This window comes from Quercus robur, chromosome 1 (genome assembly GCF_932294415.1).
Source record: "Quercus robur chromosome 1, dhQueRobu3.1, whole genome shotgun sequence".
NCBI lineage: Eukaryota > Viridiplantae > Streptophyta > Magnoliopsida > Fagales > Fagaceae > Quercus > Quercus robur.
In genome coordinates this window covers 37,981,476-38,009,302 of record NC_065534.1, presented here as the reverse complement: position 1 = coordinate 38,009,302, position 27,827 = coordinate 37,981,476, and the positions used below count along the sequence as shown (strand labels likewise).

The 27,827-nt window shown below is 35.9% G+C and overlaps 2 protein-coding genes and 1 non-coding gene across 3 annotated transcripts; 1 reads left to right on the top strand and 2 right to left on the bottom strand.

Annotated features, from left to right (window-relative positions):
* Nucleotides 1–1,860: 1,860 nt before the first annotated feature.
* Nucleotides 1,861–1,932, bottom strand: TRNAH-GUG (transfer RNA histidin (anticodon GUG)). The gene has a single exon. It is a non-coding gene; the product is annotated as a tRNA-His (tRNA).
* Nucleotides 1,933–9,621: 7,689 nt separating this feature from the next.
* Nucleotides 9,622–10,851, top strand: LOC126707594 (uncharacterized). Its single transcript, XM_050407361.1, has 2 exons — nt 9,622–10,185; nt 10,312–10,851. Exons 1-2 carry the CDS (start codon nt 9,622–9,624, stop codon nt 10,849–10,851), a joined length of 1,104 nt encoding a protein of 367 aa, XP_050263318.1.
* Nucleotides 10,852–18,245: 7,394 nt separating this feature from the next.
* Nucleotides 18,246–22,621, bottom strand: LOC126689086 (protein PMR5-like). The gene is made up of 5 exons (XM_050384124.1): nt 22,147–22,621; nt 21,864–22,035; nt 21,266–21,444; nt 20,952–21,110; nt 18,246–18,813 (listed from the first exon to the last, which is right to left on the bottom strand). Exons 1-5 carry the CDS (start codon nt 22,482–22,484, stop codon nt 18,474–18,476), a joined length of 1,188 nt encoding a protein of 395 aa, XP_050240081.1. The 5' UTR covers nt 22,485–22,621; the 3' UTR covers nt 18,246–18,473.
* Nucleotides 22,622–27,827: the final 5,206 nt, after the last annotated feature.

Sequence of the window (27,827 nt, the reverse complement as noted above, 5' to 3'; positions counted from 1 at the left end):
ACCCAATGAAGATGCACTTCTCTCCACAATCATCCAACTTCTTTCTCTTATTTTCAGGCACTTAAGCATATGCAATACTATTCCATTGTGCATAGTACTGATGTTTATTTGTTTAACTATGGATTATTCACAGTAGATCTAGGCCTCGTCAATGGGCCGGGCCGGGCCAGCCCGACCCGTTTTTACTTGGCCCATGGGTCTAATGGGCTGGGCTTAACGGGCTGTTGACTAGTCAATGGGCTGGGTCGGGCCGGGTTGGATGGAAAAACCCTAGCCCATGGCCCTACCCATGGGCAATGCCCATTTGGGCTTTAGCGGGCTGGGCCAGTGAGGTGGGTTTAATGGGCTACCCATGGGCATTTTTAACAGGTCTTCAATGGGGTTATAAAAATTTAACCAAAAAAATTATAATTATATATTATTACAAACTATCAAATTGAACAATTAAATCTACTAAAAAGATTCTATTAAAAAAAATACTAAGACATACCTCTTAAAAAAGTACTAAAATAAGATTAATTAACTTTTATTGATAAGAATAAATAAGTACATTGAATTAAATATCAACTTTTAAAGGAAATATTTGAAGAATAAAATACCAATTCTTAAAGGAAATCTATGAAGAATCAAATATCAACTCATTAAGGAAAGAATTTCTTCCAACCAACGGTAAGCCTTTTTTTTTTTTTTTTTTTTTTTTTTTTTTTTAAGGAATTTCTTCTATAATTGTAACTTGTAAGGAAAGAATTGGAATTTATCAAAGGAAAGAATGACTTTCTTTCCAGAGGCACAGAGGTAGGACAACAATCATCTTAGTAACTTTGTTTTAAAAATCAAAGCTACTAGACTAATACCAAAATATATATTTATTATGCATATTGTATCACAATCATTCCAAGTATTTAGTGGTTAGGTGTGTGTTCTTAAAGTTTTTATAATGTCTAAAGTTCAATCCCTCATTCACCCAACCCCCAAATTATTTTGTTATAAATTTTGGGCAATAAGTCAGGCTAACGGGTCGGGCTACTGGGCTGGGCTAACGGGACGGCCCACCGGGCACCCATGGGTAAAGAAACCAACCCATAGCCTGTCCCATTGGGCTACTGGGCTGCCCACGGGCTTCAATATTACCGGGCTAGGCTGCCCATTAGCCTGGTAGGCTAGCGGGCTGCTGGGCCAGCCCATGGGTCATGGGCTATTTGATGACCCTTAAGTAGATCTATTTAACATCTTGACGCATCTAGTAGCTTCCATACCTACGAATTCCCAAGATGTTAGATGATCATATATATATATATATATGATAGTTGCTTTTTATTTAATGCAGACCTGGGCTCTAATGAGGACGCATACAATAATATGACTGAGATTAAAAGGAGCTAAATGTTTAATCCAAAAAAAGAGAAGAATGCAAAATCACCAACCATATATATATAAATAAAAATAAAAATAAAATAAAGAAAGGACAAAATCTAACTAAAATTTACCCAACAAAAGAATTAATTCACATCCATCACTAAGAAAACACTAGGTCACCAATAAGTGAGACGAAAACTTTTATATTTGTACAAAGGGGGGAGAAAGAAAATCATTGTATGGTACACGTCCTAAATGTGATTGGGCCCGTGTTAAGGCCAGACCATGTTTGCGACATCAATCAGTCTGTTTTAAAACTTAAAATGTTGATCTAATTCCCAAAAGGTAAAATGGTTTAGGCCTAGTTCCATCAGGCCTGGTCCTAAAAATTTAAACCAATCTTGAAGCTCGGTGGAGTTGGACCTATCTTCTTTGTGGCACAACGGATTCGATATTGGAGCCCAGGTCAGCTTTAAATAAAAATGAATAAAAGACAAATTTAAATGTGGCTGCTGGGATTCGAGCCCAGGTCTCCACGGCCACAACGTGGAATTCTTACCACTAAACTACAGCCACTTTGTGTTCGTTGCTTTACTTATTTACTTATTATTACTACAAGTATGATTGAGATTAGTTACAATATTTAGGGCAAGTCTGGTACACTAATGGAGATTATATTTTGAATAGTAATTTTTATTACTAAAAACATAAGATATTGTAATGGAATAATTATTACTGTTCATTAGTTTGGTTGTTACATATGAAAAGCTTGTAAAGATATTGTATAAGGAAAATTTATATTTTTGGAAATATATTAATTTTAAAATCTATTATATGTATTAAGAAATAACTATTACATCCATTTTAAAGAGGAATAATATCACCACACACCCTTAGTGCGAAGATTACTCCACAAGTATAAGTGCTGGTGAGGTATGGAAGATAAGATCCAGAGTTCAAGTCTTTAAGAGAGAGTTTCACACACATATACACTTAGATTAAACTAAAGTAGAATTTATATCTTGTATTAAAAAAGAAATTAAAAGAAAAAAGAAGAAGAAGCTATTCTTCAATTTAAAGAATAGTTATTATTTTGTAATAACTAATCCATGTAATAAATATATAACCACATGACCAAATTGATATTACACATAATTAGTTATTCCATTACAGGAATTATTACACCATATCTAAGACACCCTTATGATTTTGCACCTGATGCAATAGCTTTCAATAACTTGTTTGAAAGTTGAAAATGACAATTTTCAATCTCAACCATTGAATAAGTGAAAAAAGTGAAAATGTGAAAGTTAAAAAATAAAAGTGGTATACACTTATTGTGAAAGGGAGGCAATAATTGCACTGGATCCTAATCCTTTCAAGTAAATTATATCAAGTTACCAACCTCCATGGGACGTTTACGAACACTTCCCTCTCATAAGGGTATTTTTTTTTTTTTTTTTTTTCCTTGGTGAGAAACCCCTTGAGGTTTATGAATGAATGACAGTTCCCTCTTAAGGTATGTTTAAATTAACCTTATAAAAAAAAAAGTGTATAGATAAATCTTATATAAAAAAAAGATGTGCATAAATTAATAGGAATTATTTTTCTAAAAATGAAATATTATATTAGTAAAATAATATTAGTATTACATTTATAAAAACTCCATACTCAAGGGAAAAAGTATTACTATTTCATAAATCATTTAGCGTCATTTCATCAAAGTTTAAGAAAAGTTAAGTACTCCCTTCGTCCCACTTTTTTTGTCTTATTTAAAAAATCAAACTTTTTAAGGGAATATCATTTATTGTCCTGTCTACCTTTTAAAAATGTATAAGTTTCCAAAACTAACTTGAAAAAAATTTATCAAAAAATTGAATTAGTAAATTAATAGGGGTATAATAAGAATATTATTAAATTAATAACTTTTATTTTTAGAAACAAAACAATATTTTAGAACATCTCAAAATGGAATAGAAGACAAAAAAAGTGGGACGGAACGAATATAATTTACTTTTATTTACATATGAAGTTTGGAAATCTCATATTTTCAATGTCCTTTCATACGATCGAGGTAGGAAAATCTCGCACAAAAAAAAAAAAACAAAATGAGTTTGTAATACAGTTCTATAATCACGGGCAACGAGAAAGACTTATGGACTTATGGGAGTTAGGGTCCGTTTGGATACAGCTGAAAACTGAAACTGAAAACTGAAAAACACTGTAGCGAAATAATTTTTAAATGTGTGAATAGTATCGTGGGACCCATTTTTAATGAAAAAGTTGCTGAAAAGTGAAATTTGTGGGTCCGTGAACAGTACACAATGTGCTGTGATTGGTCCAAAAAAATTTGAAAAGTCAAAGTTTGCGGCTACTGTTCATTGAACAGTGCATGAACAGTAGCCGCAACACCCAAAACGCTCCAAAACGCGTGAAAAGAAAAAAAAAAAAAAAAAAAAAAAAAAAAAAAAAAAACAGACAAAACGCAAACGCAACAATTTTCAGCCGAATCCAAACGCGCTCTTAGTCTCAACGGCACAATAAACAAATTAATTACTAGCAGTAAAGTCAAGACTGAGAAGTGGTTGGGTTATGGACTTATGGGGGTTGATTTTTGTTTTTTGTTTTTTGTTTTTGAGAAAGACTTATGGGGTTTGATTAATAGCTCTCATCTCAGGACGAATGAATAAATAGCATACAAAATGAATTGAAACCTGTTGAAGTAATGTTTTAAAACTTCATACATTGGTTTCCCCAAAAAAAAAAAAAATTGATACATAGATAAATGTTCGGCTATAAGGCTTGAGAGTAGAGGTGACGAAATTGGACATGACCTGCAAACCCAACATGACACGACACGAAATTAGTAAGTTATGGGTTGAGATTTAATGAGTTCATGTCACATTTGGGTTGACATGACTGACCCATTTAATAAATGGGTTAAGTTAGTGTTTAATACATGGAACTCGTTTGACCTGTTTAAATAAATGAATTTTTACTAATATACCCTTCAGATCCTAAGTATATAAACTTATTAGTTGTTGTGGTTTATTTTCTTTGACATATTGTGATTGATTATTTGTGATATTGTGATATGTTTTAGTTTTGAATTATTATTTGTGATGCAGTTACTCGTTAGTTTTAAATTTTATATTAAAAATATTTACTTGTTTGTTTTTTCATAATTTTTTTTTTTCATTTTGATAAAATCTTATAAACAAGTCGATATGACTAACCCATTTAATAAATAGGTCGTGTTAGGGTTAAGGAATCTTCACCCGTTTAATAAACATGTAAGGCTAGTGTTGACCTATATAATCAGATATTCATAAGTTGACACGACGCGAACTTGACATGCGAACACGAATTGTCACGCTTACTTAAGAGGTAGCATGGGGATGCCACTTTTTAAAATTTCCCATTCCTCTTATTTTCTTTCAAAAAAAACTAAAAATTATATATAAACTAGTATTATTCCCGTGCTTTTAGAATAATTTTATTCAAAAATAATAAATTAATAATCATTTGAATCTAGATTATATAAATTGCATATGAAGTATTGTTCTTAAAAGTCTCATTCAATCACACAACATATTTATATGAAAAAATTCCTAAATTTAATAATTAAAAACCTATGGAAACTTAAGTAAAGTTATTTCATTTGCCAAAAAAAAAAAATAAAAAAAAATAATTCTCTTCTAACTTATCCGGTGTCTTATAATGACATTTGTAGCGCACACACATGTAATATTACTAACAACAAAAATAAAAATGAGAAATAGCAACATAAAAATTTTACTATTCAAGAAAATTAATTTAATCTAATAACGCACATATAAATATAACACAACTACAACCTAAATATAAAAAAGATGAAATATTTATTGTAGGAAAAAATACAAAATTTGATAATTCTTAAATTAGAAATAGATAAAACCTATGAGGAAAAAAAAACATATTTTTGTAGGATAAAAAAGAAGAGTATAGCCATAAAAGGATAAATCTCCATACCTTTAAGTATAACTCTAATAATACTAGATGTTGACAAATCATGAAGGTGAAATATTTATAGAGATTTATATAATGGATTTCATGGATTTAAAATTGCTTTTTATAACTCATAAGCGAAACCATAAATAAAAAATAAAACATACACACACAAAAATACCAAAGAAGATAAACATACCTGTAATAGTATGGATGGTGGCTTTGATAAAGTATTCTACTATAAATGAAACCAACTCAAATAATAACTAATGCCGGACAAATCATAAATGTGAAATATTTATATAGGCTTATATAATGAATTTCATGGATTTATATTCTTTCTTTAATATATATATATATATATATATATATTTGACTAATGGCTTTGACTAATGGCTCCCTAATTTTTATATATATATATATATATATATATAAACTATATGCATATAGATAACTGATGCATCATTTTGTTTCATTTTATTACTCTTATATCATAAGTATCTTATTGAATTAAAGTGTATTAATGTAGTGGGTTCTAGTTAGTTCAACTGGTAAAGCCTTTGATGGTTGAATAAGAAATCTGAAGTTCAATCCTCGCTTATACCAAAAACCGATTGGTATCTTGGTCTGATAATAAAGAGTTATTATTAGGAGTGGACACCATAGGTTGAAACTCTCTAAAAAAAAGTGTATTAAATATATATTTTCTTAAAAATAAAAAAGTTACATGAATGGTTAATACTTCATTTTCTTACTTTTATACTAGAAGTAACTTATTAAGCTAAAGCATATTCTTGAGTTCTAATTCGCTTAAAAAAAATTAGTGTTTTGGTCTGATGATAAAGAGTTATCTTCAGGAGTGGACACCATAGGTTGAAACTCTCTAAAAAAAAAGTGTATTAAATGTATGTTTTCTTAAAAATAAAAAAGTTACATGAATGGTTAATACTTCATTTTCTTACTCTTATACTGGAAGTAACTTATTAAACTAGAGCATATTTGTGAGTTCTAATTCACTCAACTGGTAAACTTTTTTTTAATCCTCATCTATACTAAAAACCAATTGGTATTTTAGAAAGATTTGGCTAAGTATTAAGATGCGTGAAATTTGAATTTGAATTTGAATTTAAAAGAAAAGAAGAGATTGAGTCTTTGTTGAAACTGAAGAGGGTAAAATTAGGGACAACGGGTCCATTTAAATAAACTTGACGGTGTTGGACCAGTGTGCTAACAGTGGATGGATCCAAGATGCCCGGACGCAAGGTGGACGGATCTCAAGGCCCCGTGGCATCTACATGGTTTAAGTGACCTCCAAGTAATCCTAATTGGAAACAACTTGCACCCCATGCTTAACCCTAATCGATAGTGTCCCAATATGAATAGAATCTTGACATGAGGAGAATCCCGTAATATACGCCCATTAAAGATGATCTTCTCCATAAGGAAATGCCTTCCTACACAAGAAACGGAGGTTGGTTCTACACTACTATAAAAACCCAAAGGCTCTTAAAAAACAAGGTACGTATAATTCACCCTAACTCTAGCACTCTAGAGTTGTGAAAGGTTTTCTGGCTTAACCTTTGGAAGGTCTTTGGCTAGTACCACATCGGTACTCTCCTAGGGTTTTTCTTTGTTTTTGTCTCACAAGTATCATTTCGAGCACGTGAGTATTGTGTGGCTTACTAACGATTTTCGGCATCATCAGTTGGTGCTGTCTGTGGGGAACTCAGGAGATAAGCCATATTCACCGCTTCCAGGATAAAAAGTTTCATGTTACTTACTCGTTTGATGGCAACAACCACCAACAATTAGGGCAACGAACCGTGCACCATTGCCTTAGAGAGGCAAGTCCAAACCCTCGATGCACTACTAGCTAGAGAATAGAGGCCTAAGAAAAGGGAAAGACCGGAAGACATATGGCTAGACAGAGGGCAGAAGATGGCTAGGACTGGATAACGGCGGGAGGACAAACGCTCCAAGCCCCCTATAGGGAAGTTCACAAGCTTCACCCCGCTGACTGCCCCAATCGACCAAGTCTTGATGCAAATTAAGGATGAAAAAGCCCTGACCTTTCTCGGCAAGTTGAAGGGAGATCCTAATAAAAGGTCTAGAGACAAGAATTGTCGCTTCCACTATGATCACGGCTATGACACTGCTGACTACTATGACTTGAAGCAAAAAATTGAAGCCCTTATCAGGTAAGGAAAGTTGTAGAGGTTCATCAGCGAGGAAAGAGCGGATCCACCTCAAAAGCAGGCTCCCCGATGGGAGAACGAGCATTCTAGGCCGCCCATAAGAGATATAAGAATGATTATAGGGGGCATAATGGCTACTGGGTCATCCAAAAAGGCCCGTAAGACTTACCTCAGGATGGTTCAGAACATCCAGCTGATAGGTTTAGTGCCAAAGATATCGTGGATCGACAACCCTATCATCGAATTCTTGGAAGAAGATGCCCGACGTCTTCACCACCCACATGACGACGCACTCATCGTTAGCATACGAGTAAGGCACTACAACACGCATTGGGTTCTAATTGACAATGGCAACTTAGTTGACATCCTTTATTATCCAGCATTCCAACAGATGAGGATTGATACAGAGCGATTGATTCCGACGAATACTTTGCTTGTTGGTTTTGGAGGAACAATGGTGTTTCCCCATGGTGCAGTCACACTATCCGTAACGGTGGGTGACTACCCCCAATAAATCACTAAGGACGTAACATTCCTTGTGGCCAACTGCTCGTCTGCTTACAATGTCATCCTAGGATGACTTACCCTCAATTCTTGAAAGGCTATAATCTCGACCTATCACTTAATGATCTAATTCCCTACTGATTATGGAGTAGGAGAGTTGCGCAGAAATTAGGTGGCCGCATGCGAATGCTACATAGCTATGATGAAGATGGATGACCAGCTCTAGGCCATGAACATAGAAGAACACTGGATAGTGACAGAGCCCATTGAAAGGCTTGAAAAGATACTTCTTGATGACTCCAATCTTGATCGAATGATCAGGATTGGTACCCTTGCCAGCCAAGCACTTACAATTTTTCTCAAAGAAAATCGGGATGTATTCACTTGGAGCCACGAAAACATGCCAGGAATAAACCTTTCGGTCATGGTGCATAGGCTGAATGTGTCACATGTTTTTCCACCCATACATCAAAAGAAGTGGGTATTTGCCCTAAAATGAGACCAAGCTATAGCAGAGGAAGTTCGCAAGCTACAAGAGGCAAACTTTATTAGGAAAGTTTATTACCCCGACTGGCTAGCAAACGTGGTAATGGTCAAGAAAACCAGTGGGAAATGGAGGATGTGCATGGACTTCACGGACCTGAACAAAGCATGCCCCAAAGATAGTTATCCCCTCTTGCAGGTTGACGTCCTAGTTGACTCTATGACTCAACACCAGCTATTAAGTTTCATGGACGCGTTTTCGGGTTACAACCAAATCAGAATAGACAAAGCGAATCAGGAGAAGACTTCGTTTGTTACTAACCAGGGCCTCTTCTACTATAAAGTAATGTCATTTGGCCTAAAAAATGTGGGTGCGACGTATCAGTGGCTCATGAGCAAGATGTTCGCACAACAAATTGGGAGAAATGTTCAGGTCTATGTTGACAACATGCTGGTAAAAAGCCGAAGGGAGGACGATCACCTGGAGGATCTCAGGGAAACATTCAACACCCTTCGTTCCTACAACATGAAGCTTAATCTAGGCAAGTGTGCCTTTGAAGTGACCGCAGGAAAATTCCTATGGTTCATCGTGTCCTAGAGAGGCATTGAGGCTAACCCGAACAAGACTTGGGCTATAATAGAGATGGCACCCCCTAAGAACGTAAAAGAAGTACAAAGCCTCAATGGCAAGATAGTTGTGCTTAATAGTTTCGTGTCCATAGCAATGGATAAATGTCTACCTTTCTTCCACACGTTGAAGAAATCTTTTGAATGGATGGCCAAGTGTCAACAAGTGTTCGAGGACCTGAAGGGCTACTTCTCCTCCTCACCATTACTGAGTCCATCAAAGCTAGGGGAAGAATTATTCCTCTATTTGGCTGTATCACCGGCCGTCGTCAATGCGGCCTTAATCAGAGAAGCAGACAAGGTGCAAAAACCCGTATACTATGCCAGCCAGGCGCTTCGTGGGGCAAAGGAAAGGTACCCACTGATGGAGAAGCTCGCCTTCGCTTAAGTTACAGTAGCCCACAAGCTCAAGTCGTACTTCCAAACCCATACAATGATTGTCCTCACTGATAAGCCCTTACGATGAGCAATGAGCAATCTTGAAGCTGCTGGACGAGTAGCACTATGGGCGATAGAGTTGAGTGAGTTTGGTATACAGTATCGACCACATAGTGCCATTAAGGGGCAGGTAGTTACTGACTTCATTGTAGAATTCACTAACAGGGAGAGCCAAGAGGTAGAAGTGTATCCTCGGTGGAGTGTACATACTGACGGATCATCCAACTGGCAAGCTGGAGAGGCAGGTATTGTGCTTCGATCTCTGGAAAGGGAGGAAATTGAATGCATGGTTTGTCTCAACTTTCCTACTACTAATAATGAAGCAGAGTATGAAGCTCTAGTGACAGGACTAGATCTCGCTAAAGCAGCAGGGGCCGCGAGCGTGGTCATTCATTGCGACTCTCAAATCATCACCAACCAAGTAAACGAGGATTACGAATGTAAGGGTGAATGGATGAAGAATTACCTGGAGCAAGTGAAGAGAAGGGTAGACGACTTAAGGGCAGAGGTTGTTCAAATCCCCAGAGGAGAGAATGAGCGAGCCGACCGTCTTGCCAAAGCCGTGTCAGCAGAACACATGATCATCTCCAGCAAGGTACTGTCTTTTGTTCAATTTTCACCATTAATAGATCCTGTCGATATATAGGAGATTAATTTTGAAGCCAACTAGACCACGCCATTAATCTCCTACTTAAAAAACGGTGCATTACCAAATGGTAAGGAAGCTGCAAGAAAGCTGAAGGTCCAAGCTGCACGATTTGTTATGATAAAAGACAATATGTACAAGAGAGGCTTCTCCCGCCCGTACCTTAGGTGTTTAAACCCCAAAGAAGCGGACTATGTCATGAGAGAAGTACACGAAGGGATCTACAGCAACCATTCAGGATCGCGGTCATTAGTTCACAAACTGATTGGAGCTGGATACTACTGGCCCACCATGCAGAAGGATGCCCAGACTTATGTCAAAGCATGTGACAAATGTCAAAAGTTCAAAAACGTCATCAGACAGCCGATGGAAGAATTTACCACGATGACAACCCCGTGGCCATTCGCTCAATGGGGACTCGACATCATGGGTTCCTTCCCAATGGCAATGCGACAACTGAAGTTCCTTATAGTCAGTATAGACTATTTCACTAAGTGGATAGAAGCAGAAGCCTTGGCTACCATTACGGAGAAGAATGTGAGAACGTTTGTTTGGAGGAACATTGTCTGTAGGTATGAAATCCCCAAAGCCTTGGTATCAGATAACACGAAATAGTTCGACAATGACTCCTTCAAAGATTTTTGCTCATAGTTGGGAATCAAGAACCACTACTTCTCTCCCACCCACCTATAAGCCAACGGGCAAGTTGAGGTCACGAACTGATCTTTACTTAAAATCATCAAGACTTGACTTGAGGGGGCAAAGGGTGTATGGTCAGAAAAGTTGCCAAGCGTACTATGGGCATATAGGATGACAGCAAGAATGCCTACAAGAGAAACACCATTTCAATTAGCTTATGGCAGCGAGGCAATCATCCCAGCAAAGGATGGACTCATAAGCTACAGAGTGGATAATCATGATGAAAGAAGGAATGATGAGACTATGCGTATATAGTTGGATCTACTAGACAAAGTCAAGGCAACAGCTGAATAAAGACTTGCACAATACTTGGACCTTATGGCTAAGCACTACAACTCTCGAGTCAAACACTGAGATTTCAAGGTTGGAGATCTCGTCTTGAGGAAGGTAATGAGCACAACTAAAGACCTTACCCAAGGAAAGCTCAGCCCTAACTAGGAGGGACCCTATAGAATCATGTCATGGCAGAGGAAAGACACTTACCACTTAGAGACATTGGACAGACAGAATTACACCATCCATGGAACACAGAGCACCTCCGAAAGTACTACCAGTAGAAGATAGCATGAAGAGCGACACTCCTTATTTCAAGTTTATTTCTTTTAGTTAAATTTTTGCTTACAGTACTTTTTAAGCCCAAAGGGCAAGTTTTTTTTTTTTTTTTTTTTTTTATCCTTTTTAAGAACAATCTTTTACTTATGCACGCGTTTACCAAAAATAAGAAAAGTTATTCAGATACAAGCTGCGTATATTTTCTCTACTAAACTACTTTCGTTATCAAGTCCACAAGTGGACGAGTCCATCCTACAAGGACGCTTTGAATGAAAAGTCCACCGGCAGACGAGTTAATTAAGTTCACAAGTGGACGGATTCATGATTAAGTCCATAAGTGGACGAGTTCATCCCCTAAGGGTGAGTTAGTATTATTAAGTCCACGAATGGACAGAGTCATGATAAAGTCCATAAGATGACGGGTTCATCTAGAAAGATGATCAGAACATTATGAAGTCCATAAAGTGGACGGGTTCAACTTACAAGTCCATAAGAGGACGAGTTCATCCAAGAGGATTAGAAAATTATGAGATCCATAAAGTAGATGGATTCAACCACATTAAAATTAAAATTACTAGTCCATTAAGGTCCATAAAAGTGGATGAATGTAACCATAAGCTGAAAAGATTCTTCTATGGGAATAAAAATGGACGGATAAAATAAGTAATCAAATATTACTAAAGCCTATAGAGGAAAGAAGTCTGAATACAATGGATAAAATTAAACATAAACTGTTCTTCAAAAAACTTTACATTTTTGCCATAAAAAAAGTAAAATAAAAAATAAAAAAACAAACAAACAAACTATTGTTGGATGGGAGCTTTTTCATCTTCAACTACTTGTACTTCGTCATGATGACTGGTGTTGTCTACAATGGGGGCAATCTCTCCGTCACCACGAGGGTTGTCGGCGAGGGCATCATCAGCAAATAATTCGTCCGTGCTCTCAGAGGGATGGGTTGAATTGAAGTCTGGGCTTGGGCATCAATAGTCATATGGGATAAGTCTAGGACCGACTAAGAAGCTTTGACTTGTCGGAGGCAGTCGTCAAAGCCTTCAGCAAAGGATCCTCCAAGCTCTGCCAGAATGGCGTCGGACTCACGGTACTCACGTATTGCTTCATCCTTCACCTGACGGAGCTGGTCCTTGGCGTCACTGATTTCTTTCTCGTTGTCTGCCAGGCCCTGCCTCAAGAGCTCCATCTACTTTTCCAGCTCACCCCAAGCTTCCTCTGACAGAGCGAGCTTCTTCCCCTGGACCGTCTTCCAAGCCTTCAACTCATTCAACTCATCCTCCATCAATCTCGCCTTCACCCGTATACGGCCCAACGCCATCTCATGGTTCAGGCAATTGCCCATCAACCCTTTCATCATTAACATTGCCTGAAGACAGAAGGGTTAGGAACAAGGCAAGTTGATGGGAAGGAAAAGGGAAAGTGGATGGACGTAGTTACCTGAGCAATGCAAAAGAGACCTGTCTCCCCCATAGCCTCAATTGCGTGGTTGCCCAAGTCCTCATAATCATCAGTCGTGATGATGGACGAGAGCTGCTCCAACGCATACTTAAAGTCCTCAATAAGGAGGACGGGCGCTTTTTCAATAACGGGAACAGAACCCGTCATGAGTCCTTTTCCCTTTCTTAGGCCAAGCTGAGTGATCGACTTCTTGGCCTCAGCTTTCAACCCCACGATGGGTTCAAGGAAAGTTTTAGGCTTCTTTGAAAGACGATCGGTCTTCTCTTGTTACTTCCTCTTGGTGGACGGGTTGGCCAAACCCATCCCTTTAGGGGGCTGACCCTCCTGTTGTTTCTTAAAAGTAGCTTGCTGCTTAATGTAAGCCCTTCTCCTGGTGGCGTCCATTTCTGCACAATGGAGGATGGACGTCAGGAGTTTGATAATATAAAAACTGAGTATTGGGTGATGGACTTACTCTGGTGAACTTGAAGATCATAGCAACGGGCGGCTGATGTGAGCTTTAGTCTGTCACAATACCAGAAGAGGGTGTCTAGAGTGACCAATTTAGCCCATGTCCTCTCCTCTAGCTTGGTTTTGTTGAAAATTTTCTCCAAAAAACTCCATTGCTCAAGTGAGACTTGTGGACGATCCTAAACTGTAAAAATTTATAATAAAAAAAAAAAAGATGGTTAGAATGGCATCTAACAACAAGCAATTAAAAGCGTGAATATAGACAGATGCATACCAGAAGGGGCATTATGCCCCATGTTATGTTGACAGGCATATATTCAAGGTCACCAGGACGACACATCCACTCATTACCTTCCATGAAAAAATATCGACTTTTCCAGTTTTTGTTGGAGTTGGGGGTATCACACACGAGCCTCAACAATGGGCTCCTTGGCACAAAGCTATACATGTCCTTTGATTGAGCAATCTTGATCAGATGGTAATAGTGAAAGAGTTCTTCCATTGTCAACCTCCGTACTCGGTCAAACATGGCCTCGTACAAGACCTCCACACCAAGGAAGACCCTCTAGGCGTTCGGGGAGATCTGGGTGACGGCCAAACCTAGATATTGAAGGAGTTGACGATGAAGTGAACTTAGGGGGAATCTGAGCCCTGCCTTCAGCATCTACTCATACACCCCGACACCCCCAACACCCTTGTAGTAACATTTCTCTGACATGTAAGGAAGACGAATGGGTATGTTGACGGGTATTTGGTATTTCTCCCTAAGTGTTTTAAAGTGAGATTCTTTGATTGTAGAAATAAAATCATCAACCTTCCATAAGGGTAGCATGATGAATTCCCTAAATCCATCAAGACTTATGACGGATTGGATTGGGGGCTTAGCACCATCTAGGCCGTCATTGGAGTTATCATCTGACCTATCTATCTCCAAATCCTCATCCCTTGAAGGAAAGGAGGCCGATGGATTCCTTTATTCACTTGAAGTGTCAGGGTCTTTCTAACCTGACGGAAACACTTCATCGTAGCCTGCTCCGTCATGGATACATGATTGGTTACTTGATGCACTAGACATTTGTCACCTACACATGACGGTAAATCCTAAAACACTGATAGATCTAATAGATGACGGGAGTACAAAGTCTAAAAGATAAATTTAACGGAAGGAGAAGAGTACTTACCAGTTGAAAATGAGCAACAAAAAGGTGTTGATGACGGATGCACTAGGGGGATGGTATACTTGTTTGTCAAGGGTGACGGTAGCGCTCTGATCGTAAGATTTCTGTGAAAGTAAAAAATGAGGGTTAAAAAGGTAGGTTTATATAGAGGGAATGGCACGAAAGACAAAGGGACACTTCGTTCCAAGAGATGGACCACTAAATAGACGCCACGTGTTCCTACGACATTAATGACCCTAGGCCAACCTGTCAAGCTGGGCGAGCTTCTCAGGAGGCAAGGTGAACCATCACCCCACGGGTCCGTCCACTTAGAGATCACGGACCCATTGAGTGAGGGGGGCAACTAAAGTGGGTAAAATTAGGGATGACGGGTCCATTTAAATAAACCTGATGGTGCTGGACTCGTGTGCTAACAGTGGACCGATCCAAGATGCCCGGATGCAAGGTGGACAGATATCAAGGCCACGTGGCATCCACATGGTTTAAGTGACCTCCAAGTAATCCTAATTGGAAACAACTTGCGTGCCACGCTTAACCCTAGTCGATAATGTCCCAATATGGATATAATCCTAACATGAGAAGAATCTCGTAATATATGCCCATTAAAGATGATCTTCTCCATAAGGAAACGCCTTCCTACGCAAGAAACGGAGGTCAGTTCTACACTGCTATAAAAACCCAAAGGCTTTTAGAAAACAAGGTTGCATAATTCACCCCAGCTCTAGTACTTTAGAGTTGTGGAAGGTTTTCTGACTTAACCTTCGAAGGGTTTTTGGCCGATACCACACCGATGCAATTCAAGTGCTCCTCTTTCTTAGAGATATGGAGTTGTGAGTGGAAATGAGGTAAATAAGGGAGTTGCAATGTTTAAATCCTAATGTTTTGGAACAAAAATAAATATTAGGAATTTTATGTGTTTACAAATAGGCTATTTGAACTCTCTGAAATGTAAAGATAACCACACTCAGAACTCTTATTGTGAAAAACCTCACTATTGCCCAAACATTATCTCTTCTATTTTCTCTTTTTGTCAAATATTAAGAGCAGGGGCGACATGAAATTTAAATAATGGTCCCCCTAGATTTTTACTAAAAATATATAATTCATTTATGTAGTTGACTAATGCAATTTTTTCCCTCTAATTACTATTATATCATGCATAGTTTATTAAACCAAGGTGTATTTAATTTATACCATATGTAATTTAATTATGTTCTATTTTTATTAAATTGACTTGTATATTTTTAAACATGTCAAGACCATGGTTTTAAAAACTGATACAGTCAATGAACCATTTTTATTTCTAGTTTTATTGGTTTTTGACTGGTTCTGGTTGGTTTTTGATTGATTTTGGCCTATTTTTGACTAGTTTTGGTTGATTTTAGGGGTTTTATTGAATTAGATAGGTGCCCGGTTCCTAGTTGAACTAGTTTGACCAACTAGTTCAGTCCAATTTTTAAAACCATGATCAAGACTTTTTTTTTTCCCTAGAGATAGACTTTATGTTATTATTATTTTAAGTAAGAAAATATCATTTGTTAAATCAAAATTACAAACATTCTTTATGTATAAGCAATAAATAAATATACTTATAAAAAAAACACACTATATGTGTGTGTGTTATTCTTTGGATTGAATTATATATATATATATATATATATATATATATATATATATGGGTTGGATTCAAGTTACACCTAGTGTAATTCTAAGCAATGTTACATCACCCAATAACTTGTTATAAAATTTATATTTTGAAAATTTTACCATTGAATTATATGTTCTATATATTCTTAACATTCATACCAATTTTCATGTCAATTGGATGTTATTTACCATTTAATCCATAAACTAATCTTTTATATATTATTTTAAACTACAAAAACTTGAATTTAAACAATTAATTGATGACATGACTATTAATTTTTGATCATCTTGAAATTTTGCAACCATGGAAAATATATGAAGATAATGTAATCTAACAGTGGATTTGTCAAAATTCACATCCAATTAAAAAATATTGAGTTGTGTAACATTGTTTAAAACTTAACCCTATATATATATATATATATATATATATATAACTTGGTCCCCCTGAAAAAAATTTCTCGCTCAGCAACTAATTAAAAGTCCAATCTTTGCTTCATCACAAAGTGTCACGTGACTTGTTTTTGTTTTTGATTACCAGTCTCACAAACCCTAAGAGCATTAGCATCAGAAAATGCTACTCTACTCTATTTTATCATCTCAAAAAACCACTTTATCACTTATACCATACCATTTTACAATACCTTCAGCATCCCAAACTTTTATTTTTCTATTCTACTTATTAAAATAATATATCTACATAATAGAATAATATATATCAAAACCCAAATAAAATAAAATAAAATAAAAAAACCCAAATCTGCAATCACTTGCTACCGCCACCACCACAAAGAACATACCCAAACCGAAACCCATGGCCACGCCATCACCCCACGGCAAAAATCCAAACAAATGAAACCCACATCTGCCACCATGAAACCCACCTTTACCACCACAACCAAAGACATCACCACGGCAACAACACACCCACCACCACCATGCAAAGAAACCCACAAAAAATCAAAGAAAAATCCATTCAGAACCCCCATCAAAACCCATCAGAAGCTAATCTCCACGCCTCCACCGGCGTTGTCTCCATAACCACGGCCCCACGCAAGATCAATACCCAGCCACAACCACGGCCCCATGCCGCCACTGCACCACCACGACCCAAAACCCACTCCCATAAATCAAAACCCCACACCCACACCACCGGACCCCATTACAAATCACAGAGAGAGGCCACAGATGACCGGAAGGTACCCATCGACATCGATAGCATTGCCAACGTCCTTGGCAATGGTCTTCACGACCTCGAAATCGTCGTTGGAGGCGGCGGGGAAGCCGGCCTCGATTATGTCGACGCTGAGCTTGGCGAGCTCCTGGGCTATGTCGAGTTTTTCCTTGGAGGTTAGAGAGGCACTGGGGATTGCTTGCCGTCGCAGAGAGTGTTGTCGAAGATGCGAACATAGTTGGGGTCAGAGATGCGATTGGGGATGTAATTGGGGCGGCAGCGAGGGGAAGGTGTGGGTGTGGGAGTGGAGTTTGATGGGGAGAAACAGGGAGTGGGAGACGGAGAGACAGAGTGGGAGTGAGGGAGAGAGGACTATAATGAGAGACAGAGATGAGAGATAAGAGACAGAGAAGAGAGAGTCAGAGATAAAATATATTTTCTACATTTAGAATTGCACTATAGCAATATTACAAAAAAATTTGCAATAATTGGCTTTACAATTCCCTAATGCAAGCGTTTTTGGGGCTTGAAATGCTAAATTTCCCTTAGATTTGGCATTAGCATTCCCCAATGCTAATGCTCTAATAAGAGCAATTGGGACATTTCCGGAAAGAGCATATAATTTCAAATTAAAAGAACTTGGGAAGTTGTGAGTGGGTTTGATTTTACACCAATATTTAGGGATCCCTACACCAATATTTAGGGATCCCCCTCCCCCCCCCCCCCCCCCCCCCCCCCCCGCGTCCTTTTTCTTCACTTTTTAGTTGAATACCAAATCCCCCCCCCCCCCCCCCTCTCTCTCTCTCCCAAAAATTAAAATAAAGAAAGAAAGAGAATAAGAATCAACACCATTTCTATTTTGCTAAGCAATATAATGTTTTTTAAAATTTAAATTTAACTAATTGGAAGAAGCTTAAAAGTAGAATACCTAACAAGGAAGAAATTATTTCTCTTCCCAAACAATTATGCATTAATTTACATTGAGAGAGAGAGGTGCAATTTTGCCCTCTCTTATAAACCGTATCATAAAAATTAATGCTATAGACTAGTAGGAAACACAAAATTTAGAAAAACAAAGCAGTATAGAATAGTTGGTTCCAAGTATCAGGCAATCCAGGAAGGCACCAATGGCTACAATCAGCAGATCGAGCAGGGTTAGCTCTCTGCTCTGGGGTCAGGTCACCGCTATAGATGGAAGGGTGGCCATCTTTTCTTAGCTTTGATAGCATTGTTATGTCCAACAAATATACAGGGCTGCGCATGTCCCTAATCACAGTATCCACAACTCTCATTTGATCAGGGTATGCCCCAACTGAGTATGTTGATGCACTTGTTGCCACTGGCGCTGTTTCGCCATAACAGTTCTTTGTTGTTGATGTTGCACCAGCGTTCCATTCACTTGGGCTGTCAATGTCATTCCACCACATAGATGAATTAATTGCCCCAAAATCTGTATCATTAGTAAGTGAAGTAACATAAGGGGTGCTAACAACTTGTACTTAAATTTATGAAGCAAAAGTATATACTAAATCTTGATATAGATTTTTTTTTTTTTTTTTGAAGGAAACAGTAATACTTATTAGAACACACAAATATGAAAGTAACCTTAATATAGATTGATATATGACTTTTATCATTTTCTAGTCTCCCAACTTTAAACCTAATAATGTATGCAACCTATGCCCATTAGTTGAATAAAACAGCTACTACAAATGGATTTTACAAATCGCTAATTTACTAATTTTTGTTGCACACATCTGTTAAACACAATTTCAATTATAATTATAAAATAATGAAATTATTTTTTGAAAACATGATTTCACCATTTTAATTTAACATAATTTTAGTTATATATCCTATACACACAGTGTATAACTATCACAGTCCTATATGAAATAGAAATTGAAAATTGTTGAGTAATAATAAGCATGATTTTAAAATTCAGTCTGTTGAGTAATAACCGGACCAAATTAATCGGTTCAATTGAAAACCATATCCTAATTTGGTTTGAAAATTTATCAAAAATTGATAAAAACTGGAAAACTAGTTTTTTTTTTTTTTTTTTGGTTCTTTGACCGACATGTTTTAGTAGTCAAGATTAACATACTAAAGGGTATGAATGAATGACTTTTGCACATCGACAAATTGAGGCTGCCAGTCACGTTAGCAAGTTTGCTTTTATTCAGCATTGCCAGTGGCCTAGTGCTACCGACAAGAACAGATTTTTATTTGGTATTTATTCCCTGGACAAAACAAACAGCCCATGGTAATCCTACCATCACTTTTACCGCAGGAAGAAGACTGTCATTTATTTTCTTGGTTTTTTATTCGATGAAAATTATTTACTACCCTCAGCATCAGAAAGAAAAGGTTGTAAAAAAGTTATGATTTATGAATGAAAATATTGCTAATTGATCTTTAAATCATTTTTCTTTTTTAAAATCCTTTTAATAAACAAAGACCAGGACATTTCTTTTTTCATTTTCAAGTGAAGAAATTTTTTTTTTTATGAGAAAAAGGTGAAGAAATAAATTGATTGCCCTTTGTATTTCCAGCTAAATATAATACATATTAGTCATCTTATAAGTTTAGAAATTAAGGCCTGTTTGTTTGTTAGAGGAGTTTGAGTAATGTTATTTGGGTGATTTTGATATATATATGAGTAAAAAAATGTGTAATATTGTTTAAAATGTGAAAATGTATGTTAAAACTTACTTGCCAAACAAGCCCTAAGTATCTGTTTGATAATATTGTTTGAACAACAATTTTTGTTCTTTAAACAACACAATACATAATTTCACAATATTTTTTTATTAACACTTTTTTTTTTTGAGAAGATTTTTTTTTTAACACATATTTTCATAATACTTACATGGATTATGCTAACAACTACCCTAAAGACACTCATTAGGATTTTCTAACTTAAATAACACTATTTTTTTATTAACACGCATTTTCATAATACTTAAATAATGCTATTAAAGAACTTTATCAAACGGCCTAAACAGCATGTTTCCCACCAACTAACTTTGTTTTGAAGTAATTTTTCTTGAAGTATTTTTTTTCTTATGACCGGGTTAATATGTGCACTAAGAATACATATTAAACTTTCTATTTTTAGAAATATTTTTTTAAAAATTGAAAAAGTTATCATTATTTTTTTAATTTTTAATAATTTTTTTAAAAAAATGAAGATTAATATGTCTAAATCACACCTTTTCTTTTTCTTATTTGCCTCAGAGTGATTGTACCTTCACTGCAGGATTTAGACAACACGACACGAAGTTCAAGTATTTAGGCCACCTTTTTTCTTTTCTTTTGTAGAGGAACTAAATAACATTATTTACTCAATTAGAACTAACGTAAACTCCGGTTGGACCCAGCGTGGCCCAACTCGCACCCCTATGATGTATGTACAGCTCATTTTGCTACGAATTTTTGGTGCTTGGAGCTTGCAGCCTAGTGCTAGTAACTCCAACATGCAATTATGAAGCATAGAAATTCACCCAACACAATTATTTAAGAGAGGGAGAGAGACCCACTTGAAGTGCGTAGGAGAGATGGATAGAAAGAAGACTCTGGTTCTGCTGCTGTCAACGTTGTCTTCAACCCAATTTGCCCATGTTTTAAGACCCTTTTCCAAAGCATCCAAACGATCCATGTCTTGGTAATATTTCCCTCCCGATTCCATATAATCCCACCTGCAAATTATAACCTTTAATTAACCCTCAAATCTCAATTAAAATTATTAAATTCCTTGTCAAAAATATCAAAAATTATCGACTGAGTCACAACACACAACAATTGTTTAATAGTACATACACAAATAGAAGTGTAGAAAATATATTTGACCTACTCTTGTAGAGATCCTTTGTGGGTCCACCAGTGACCGGTGTTAAACGAGAGCACATCAACATTCCGCCATGCGTTGCCGTTGCCAGAAATGTCATCCAGCTTTAAAACTCTTTTCCCTTCAACCATATCTATGTCAACCAGATATGTAGCTCGGTAAAATGATATGGACAAACCATAGTCCTGCATTTATTTTGACAAAACCAAATTATTTGAGGCCCCATTTGGATGGACTTAACTATGCTAATGTCAAAGAGTCTACAATTTTTGGAGAAAAAATAAATAGAGGGTTATTAAGTGCGTTGCAGTTAGCACCAACTTGTCAAAAATAATGCTGACAGCTTTTTTGGTCCCTTGTAAACTTTTATCTACTGGTCTCTGTTCTAAAAAATTATTAAAAAAAAAAAAAAAAAACCCATGGATTTATTGTAGGATTCATGACGAAAATGAGTAGTGCGCCTGTCGTGGCCAACAGAAAACCACACTTTACTTTTGCTTTCCTATTAATTTGTTGACAATTTCGTTAAAGTTGTAGAAGTAGATGACAAACTTGACGAATTTTTGGAAGTGAGGTTTTTCAACATTGAGAATTTGAGACTGACCAAGAACTGAAAGGTTGAGAGAGGATCGCCTCTGATGACTTGAGTTGAGGTTGAAGGCGCTTCAGCTGAGATCATGCAAATCAAAGACTCCCATTGATTCCGTCCAAGCGAGTCGCCCACAAACATCACGGTCTTCCCTCTCATTTGGGCCAAAAATTCAAGCCCATTGAACCTACCATGAATAAGCTAAACAAGTCACAAAGTGTCATAAACAAAAAAGTACAATAACACATACATTAGTATGATTATGTGTATAAAATAAGGAAAAGAAATTTTTTTTTACCTTGGGAGCTGACAATTGAGGGGCTCCCATCGATACTTAAGGTAGTCAGAGTCAGGCCGACCGTACATTTGACAGTTGAATTGGGGGTCTATGATTGGACAATTAGAGGATTGGTAAACTGGGTATGTATCATCACGAACCCAGGTACCAGCAAACAATGCACAAGAGCTTTGGTTGGTTTGGATCATGGGTCTTCTGTGTTGGTGGTTTTTATGGTGGTTTCTCAAGCTTATTATCAGAGCTGATGAAGCTATGTGGGGTTGAACAAAGAGCAGACATAGAATTGTTAAACATGACCCAAAAGCAGAACAAGAGGATAGAGAAGAGAGCCGAACCATTGCAGAGATTATTATGAGGGAGGGATAAAAGCAAAAGTAAAAAGAGAGAGAGAGAGAGAGAGGAACAGAGGAAAAAACGTATATATAAAAGGATCTTAAGGCAGGGGGGTTTTGGTTCTATACAGTCTTATGAAATGTGAAGGGGTTTTTTGTTTTGTTGTGTGCATGTGAAGCTTGCTAATAAGATCTGTGCACGTGAGTTAAATTTATTGTTGGCGGTGGGCTTGTGAGTTGTAAGGTTGATTTGGACCTTGATCAAATTACAGTGACACTATGGGTCCTTCGTATTGGGGGGAATGGTTAATTTGTCTTCATGTAACTTTGGGGTGTGGTTGATTTGAAATCACAAATTCTAGGACTTCACAACCCCAAAAAGGAATCACTAGCGTTAGCTCTGGATTCAAAGCTTGTAACTAACATTTTGGACCTCTCAACTCTCAAGTGATTTTTTCTTCATTCTAGGTATCTTTTGTTTGTGCGTGTGTATGTGAAGGAAAGGTTACACAATATTCGAAAGAAAAATTACAGGACCACACGGTATCCAATTAATTTCATATCCATTTTTGTAATCACGTAAGTGGTGGAAAAAAATTGTGAACTTATGTAAAAGTGCTTCACAGTCTATCATATAGTGTAAAATATATGTAAAAATGGAATGAAATTGACTGTGATTCTAGAATTAAAATCTCTAGACATTTGCAATAAATATATGTCTCTCACAAGTTTTGAGACTTTTTGGGACGTAATTTGAGTAATATCTAACATACAACATTAATCCACACGCACTATAATAATAATATGGACAAAATTAGTTACAAAATTAGTTATAATCTAATACTACAACGTTATTCAATAAAATAAACATTATGATATATTTTGAAAATCTAACCGTTGAATTGCAAGTTCTTTACTCTCTTAATACAGGTCAAATTTTATGTCAATCAGATATTATTTACTATATGATCTATAAGTTTATATTTTATGCATAACTTTAAACTACAAAAACTTACAATTAAAACAATTTATTGATGACATAGCTATTAATCTTTAATTTTCTAGAAATTATATAAATATGAAGAATATAAGAAGAAGATGTAATCCAATGGTGGATTTGTTAAAATTCATGTTCAATAAAAAGATATTGAGTAAGGTTGTAACCTAAGGCTACAACCAATTTTGTAACTAAATTTTTTCCTAATAACATTACGTGGGAGGTGAAGCTCCAATATAGGAACTTTAGACTTTAGTTAAAAAAAATAAAGTCATGGAGGCCTTAACAATCCTAGGAATCTCCTCTCTTTTTATGGAGGCTCTTCTACAATCTTTGCTTAAACAAATCATGATGAGGTGCTTTGCTTTCAAATTAATGAAGATTTTCAGCCAATTAACTAATTAAAGTTACTACTATTAGTTCTTGATCTAAAATTAACTAAAAATGAGAAACTCTATTAAGTTAACTCAAGACCTTCTGCTTTGATACCATATTAAATTACCTATTCTCCCAAAAGTTTAAGCTATTGGAATATAGTAAATTTATTCATTCAACCACATACTTTTAATAAAGAGGAAGCCATCAAGCCATTTGGGAGATAAGGATCAAGGATGTCTGAGGATTATTTTTATAATTTGCTTTCTATGCTTGGTAGGGGCAGACAAGGTTGGTTGAGTTCAATCTTCACACTTTTGGTTCAATACTTCAATGACTCTTAATTTGTTAGGCGCCTGAAAAGTTTGATTCCAACTCTCGAGTCATCAACCAGATAAAGGAGGCAGAAGAATACTTGGCTAGTGAAAAAGAGTATGTTTTTCCCTTTTTGAATAAATATTGAAGGGAATTGTTCAAAGCAAAAGTTCTTTGCTTTCCTTCAGCACATCCATAGAATATCATTCTCTGTTACTCTTTGTACAAACTCCGGTGATAGCCTTACGCATCATCATGGACGGGTTTCATATTGGCATCAATCATTATCATTATCAACCTCCTTCCTATTACATATAAATTTGAAGTGCTGCTTTTGTAATAAGCTCCAGTTGGCTCCATGTAAATCATGTCAGAACTTTAAAGTAATAAAGTGAAATTCAAAGCCCTTTATGGTTGTGATTGAGAATGAGATGGTGTATCTAACTTTATGGATTGAAATTCAATGATATCACTCCCTACATAATAAGCTAGGGATGGTGGTCATTGGTCATTATATTGAAGACAACCGTATCACATTAAAGCTTATGATTTCCATTTACAGAGATGGATTTTCCTTACTCTTTTTTAACGGACAGATAGAGCCCCCATTTTGCAAGCAGGATCCTCCTCCTAAAGGCAAAATTATAATTTTGCATTATAAAAAATTTTAAAAATTATTTAGACTGATGAGCATGTAATCCATTTTAAAATACATGAGATTTCACAACAATTAAAATGATGCATTTGATTCAATGAGCGAACCATCTGATCAAAATATTAAGCCACATGCGTGGAACAAATGTGACAGTTATTTTGGAATTCCCACTCAATTTTTACTTTTTTAAATAAAAAAATCACCCAATTTTGCATAAAATTTAGAGGTTTTTTTTTCCTTGATAAGTGCTACGTCTATAATATTTTCATAAGAAATTATAGATAACAAGTTATTATTGGTTCTATTTTGGATCCACAATTAAAATCGCTTTTTTGTCAATCCATATTTCATAACAATTTACCACTTAGAATTTGTTGTAAAAATGTTGTGAAAATATATTTTTTTATAAATTATTTATTTATTAGTTTCAAGTCAATTTACTGATGCATTTAAAGAAAATTAAGCCCAATCCCAACAACCACGGCAGATTCATAGAAAATTGAAATGGTAAGCATTGATGGCAGTTTTCTCAAAAAAAAAAAAAAAATCTCCGAAGTCTCAAAATGGACAAGTCATATGGATCGGTCAGTTTGTTAAAAGGGGTGTCATTCACGTAGTATAGTTATGGTAAAATGTGTGTGAAAGTATATGATACTAATATTATTGTTCTCTTATTATTACAGTTGTCTGATCTATCATTCTTCTATTCAACATACATTTTGGATTGAATCATCAATTTTAAGGTGAAATGAAAATGAAGAGTATCTATTTAAAAGTCAGGATTCAAAGTGAAATATATCTAAGGTTTAAATCATGCCAAATCATTTAAAATTTTTTACAATTGGAAGGATCATGGAACACCCATGATTGGACTCTACCTTATTTCATTGCCATTCTACACAAGTGCATGCAATTTTCTTGGTCAACATCAATCAAGATCGGTTAACATTTGTTAAATTTTAAACAACAACAGCAAAAGCCTTTTTCTCAAAATTTTAGGGTCGAATAAGAATCTTCAATAAATTAGTTAGGGTCAGCCGCGTGATTTCCTCTCTCTCTCTTTTTTTTTTTTTTTTTTTTTTTTAATTTTATTCTATCTGAAGTCATATTCTCTGTTACTTCCTTAATTTACATAATACTTTTTTATTACTTCAATTTTTTTTTTTTTTGGTCTTCATTTACCATTTTCATGCTCTTAACTTGGATCAACTCACTCTTTTTTATTGGTGCATTATCTCCTATGAGCAAGACCAAATTGTCTCAAGCGACTCTTCCTCATATTTTTATCAATAGGTACTACCTTTATCTTTAGCAAATTTCCTCATTTTGAATCCTATCTTTGAGCTTGCCAAAATGACTTAATCATATATATATATATATATATATATATATTCTTAAAGAGTTTTTAATGAGGTAGTCAATACATTGGAGGATATTTTAGTTTGGACAAGAGAGCGAAATATTTTGATATCCATTAATGTTGTACTTATATGTTTATAAACATATTATTTAAAATCCACATGTTTTATAACAACTTTTTTGTTACTAACCAAAATGTCAATACCAGTTGAAACACCCAAAAAAATCATTGGTACAATTGATACACTCAAATATTTTATCCGATACATTTAGAGAAGTATCAATATCAGTTTAATGGCCAGTATTGTACATATTATTGGTACAATTGGTACCAATGTGGTATTGACTACTTAAATTTTTAACACATCATCCAATTTTAAATCCAAACCCCCCCCCCTCCCCCCAAAAAAGAAAAAAGTATCGTTAGAATAATAATTTTAGCCTTTTTGTCTCTTGTCTTAAGAGTTTTTTTTTTTTTTTTTTTTTTTGAGAAGGATTGTCTTATGAGTTCTGGATTTTAAGTTCATATAGTGAATTTTTAATAAAAGCAATTTTCTCTTGTATCTATTAACTTTGAATCATTAATGGCTTTGAGAACTTTTATTTATTTATTTATTTTACAAGAGCATTGAAAACTTGATTAGGTTCAATGGAATTTGTTTTACTTGTTAATTTCTTATGAATAATAACTTTCGTTTATGGATGTCTAATATATGGTGTTGTAAATGCAGAAGCTTTAATACCAATTTCCTGAGAATAGCAAAAGCATGAATATCTATATGTTGTGTGTGTATCCAAATAACATTGGGTTTATGCAAAATAGAAATAGAACGACAAAAGAAACAATCACACGGGAACACAAAGATTTACGTGGTTCGGCTTTTGGCCTACGTCCACGGGTGATGTCGAGGAGAAAGTTTCACTAAAAAAAGAAAAAGATTACAAAGGTGGTACCAAAACACTCTCACAAAACCCAAGCCCTAAATACACCAGAAAGAGCTCTCAATCACCAAAAGCACGTGACTAGAGAAAACCTAAATTTCTCTCTCAAAACAAAGCACGACTTAGAACTCTAAATAATATGCGGCTGCCTTTGATCACTTGTCAATCAATTGCCGCATGACAAACATATTTATACAAAGTATAAGTCAGCTAGGGTATATATAGCAAAGATGTGGGCCTTTTGTTGTGGAGTACAATACAAACTCCACCTAGAAGTAGAATTGCTTAAGTCAACAAAACATAGTCCTATTAGTACTAGGACTTGGTCAATTCCTTTGACCAAATTAAAAGCCACGTAACAACAAATCTCCACCTTGGCTTGAATTTTGTCAAGCCCCACAAATGAAACTTCTCCACCGCCAAACCATAGCCCCTAAGGGCTATCACAAACTGCAAACACAAATCAAGTCCAAGCAATACTTGAACTTGTCCAAAAGAACTAGCTTGGTCATCATATCTGCTGGATTATCCAATGTAGCAACCTTCCTGACTACAACAGTGCCTTGAGATACAATTTCACTAATGAAGTGATATCTGACATCAATGTGTTTGGTTATCTCATGATACATCTAATTTTTAGTCAAATGTATGGTGCTCTGACTATCACAAAATACAATAGTATCATCTTGCTGTAAACCCAGATTAC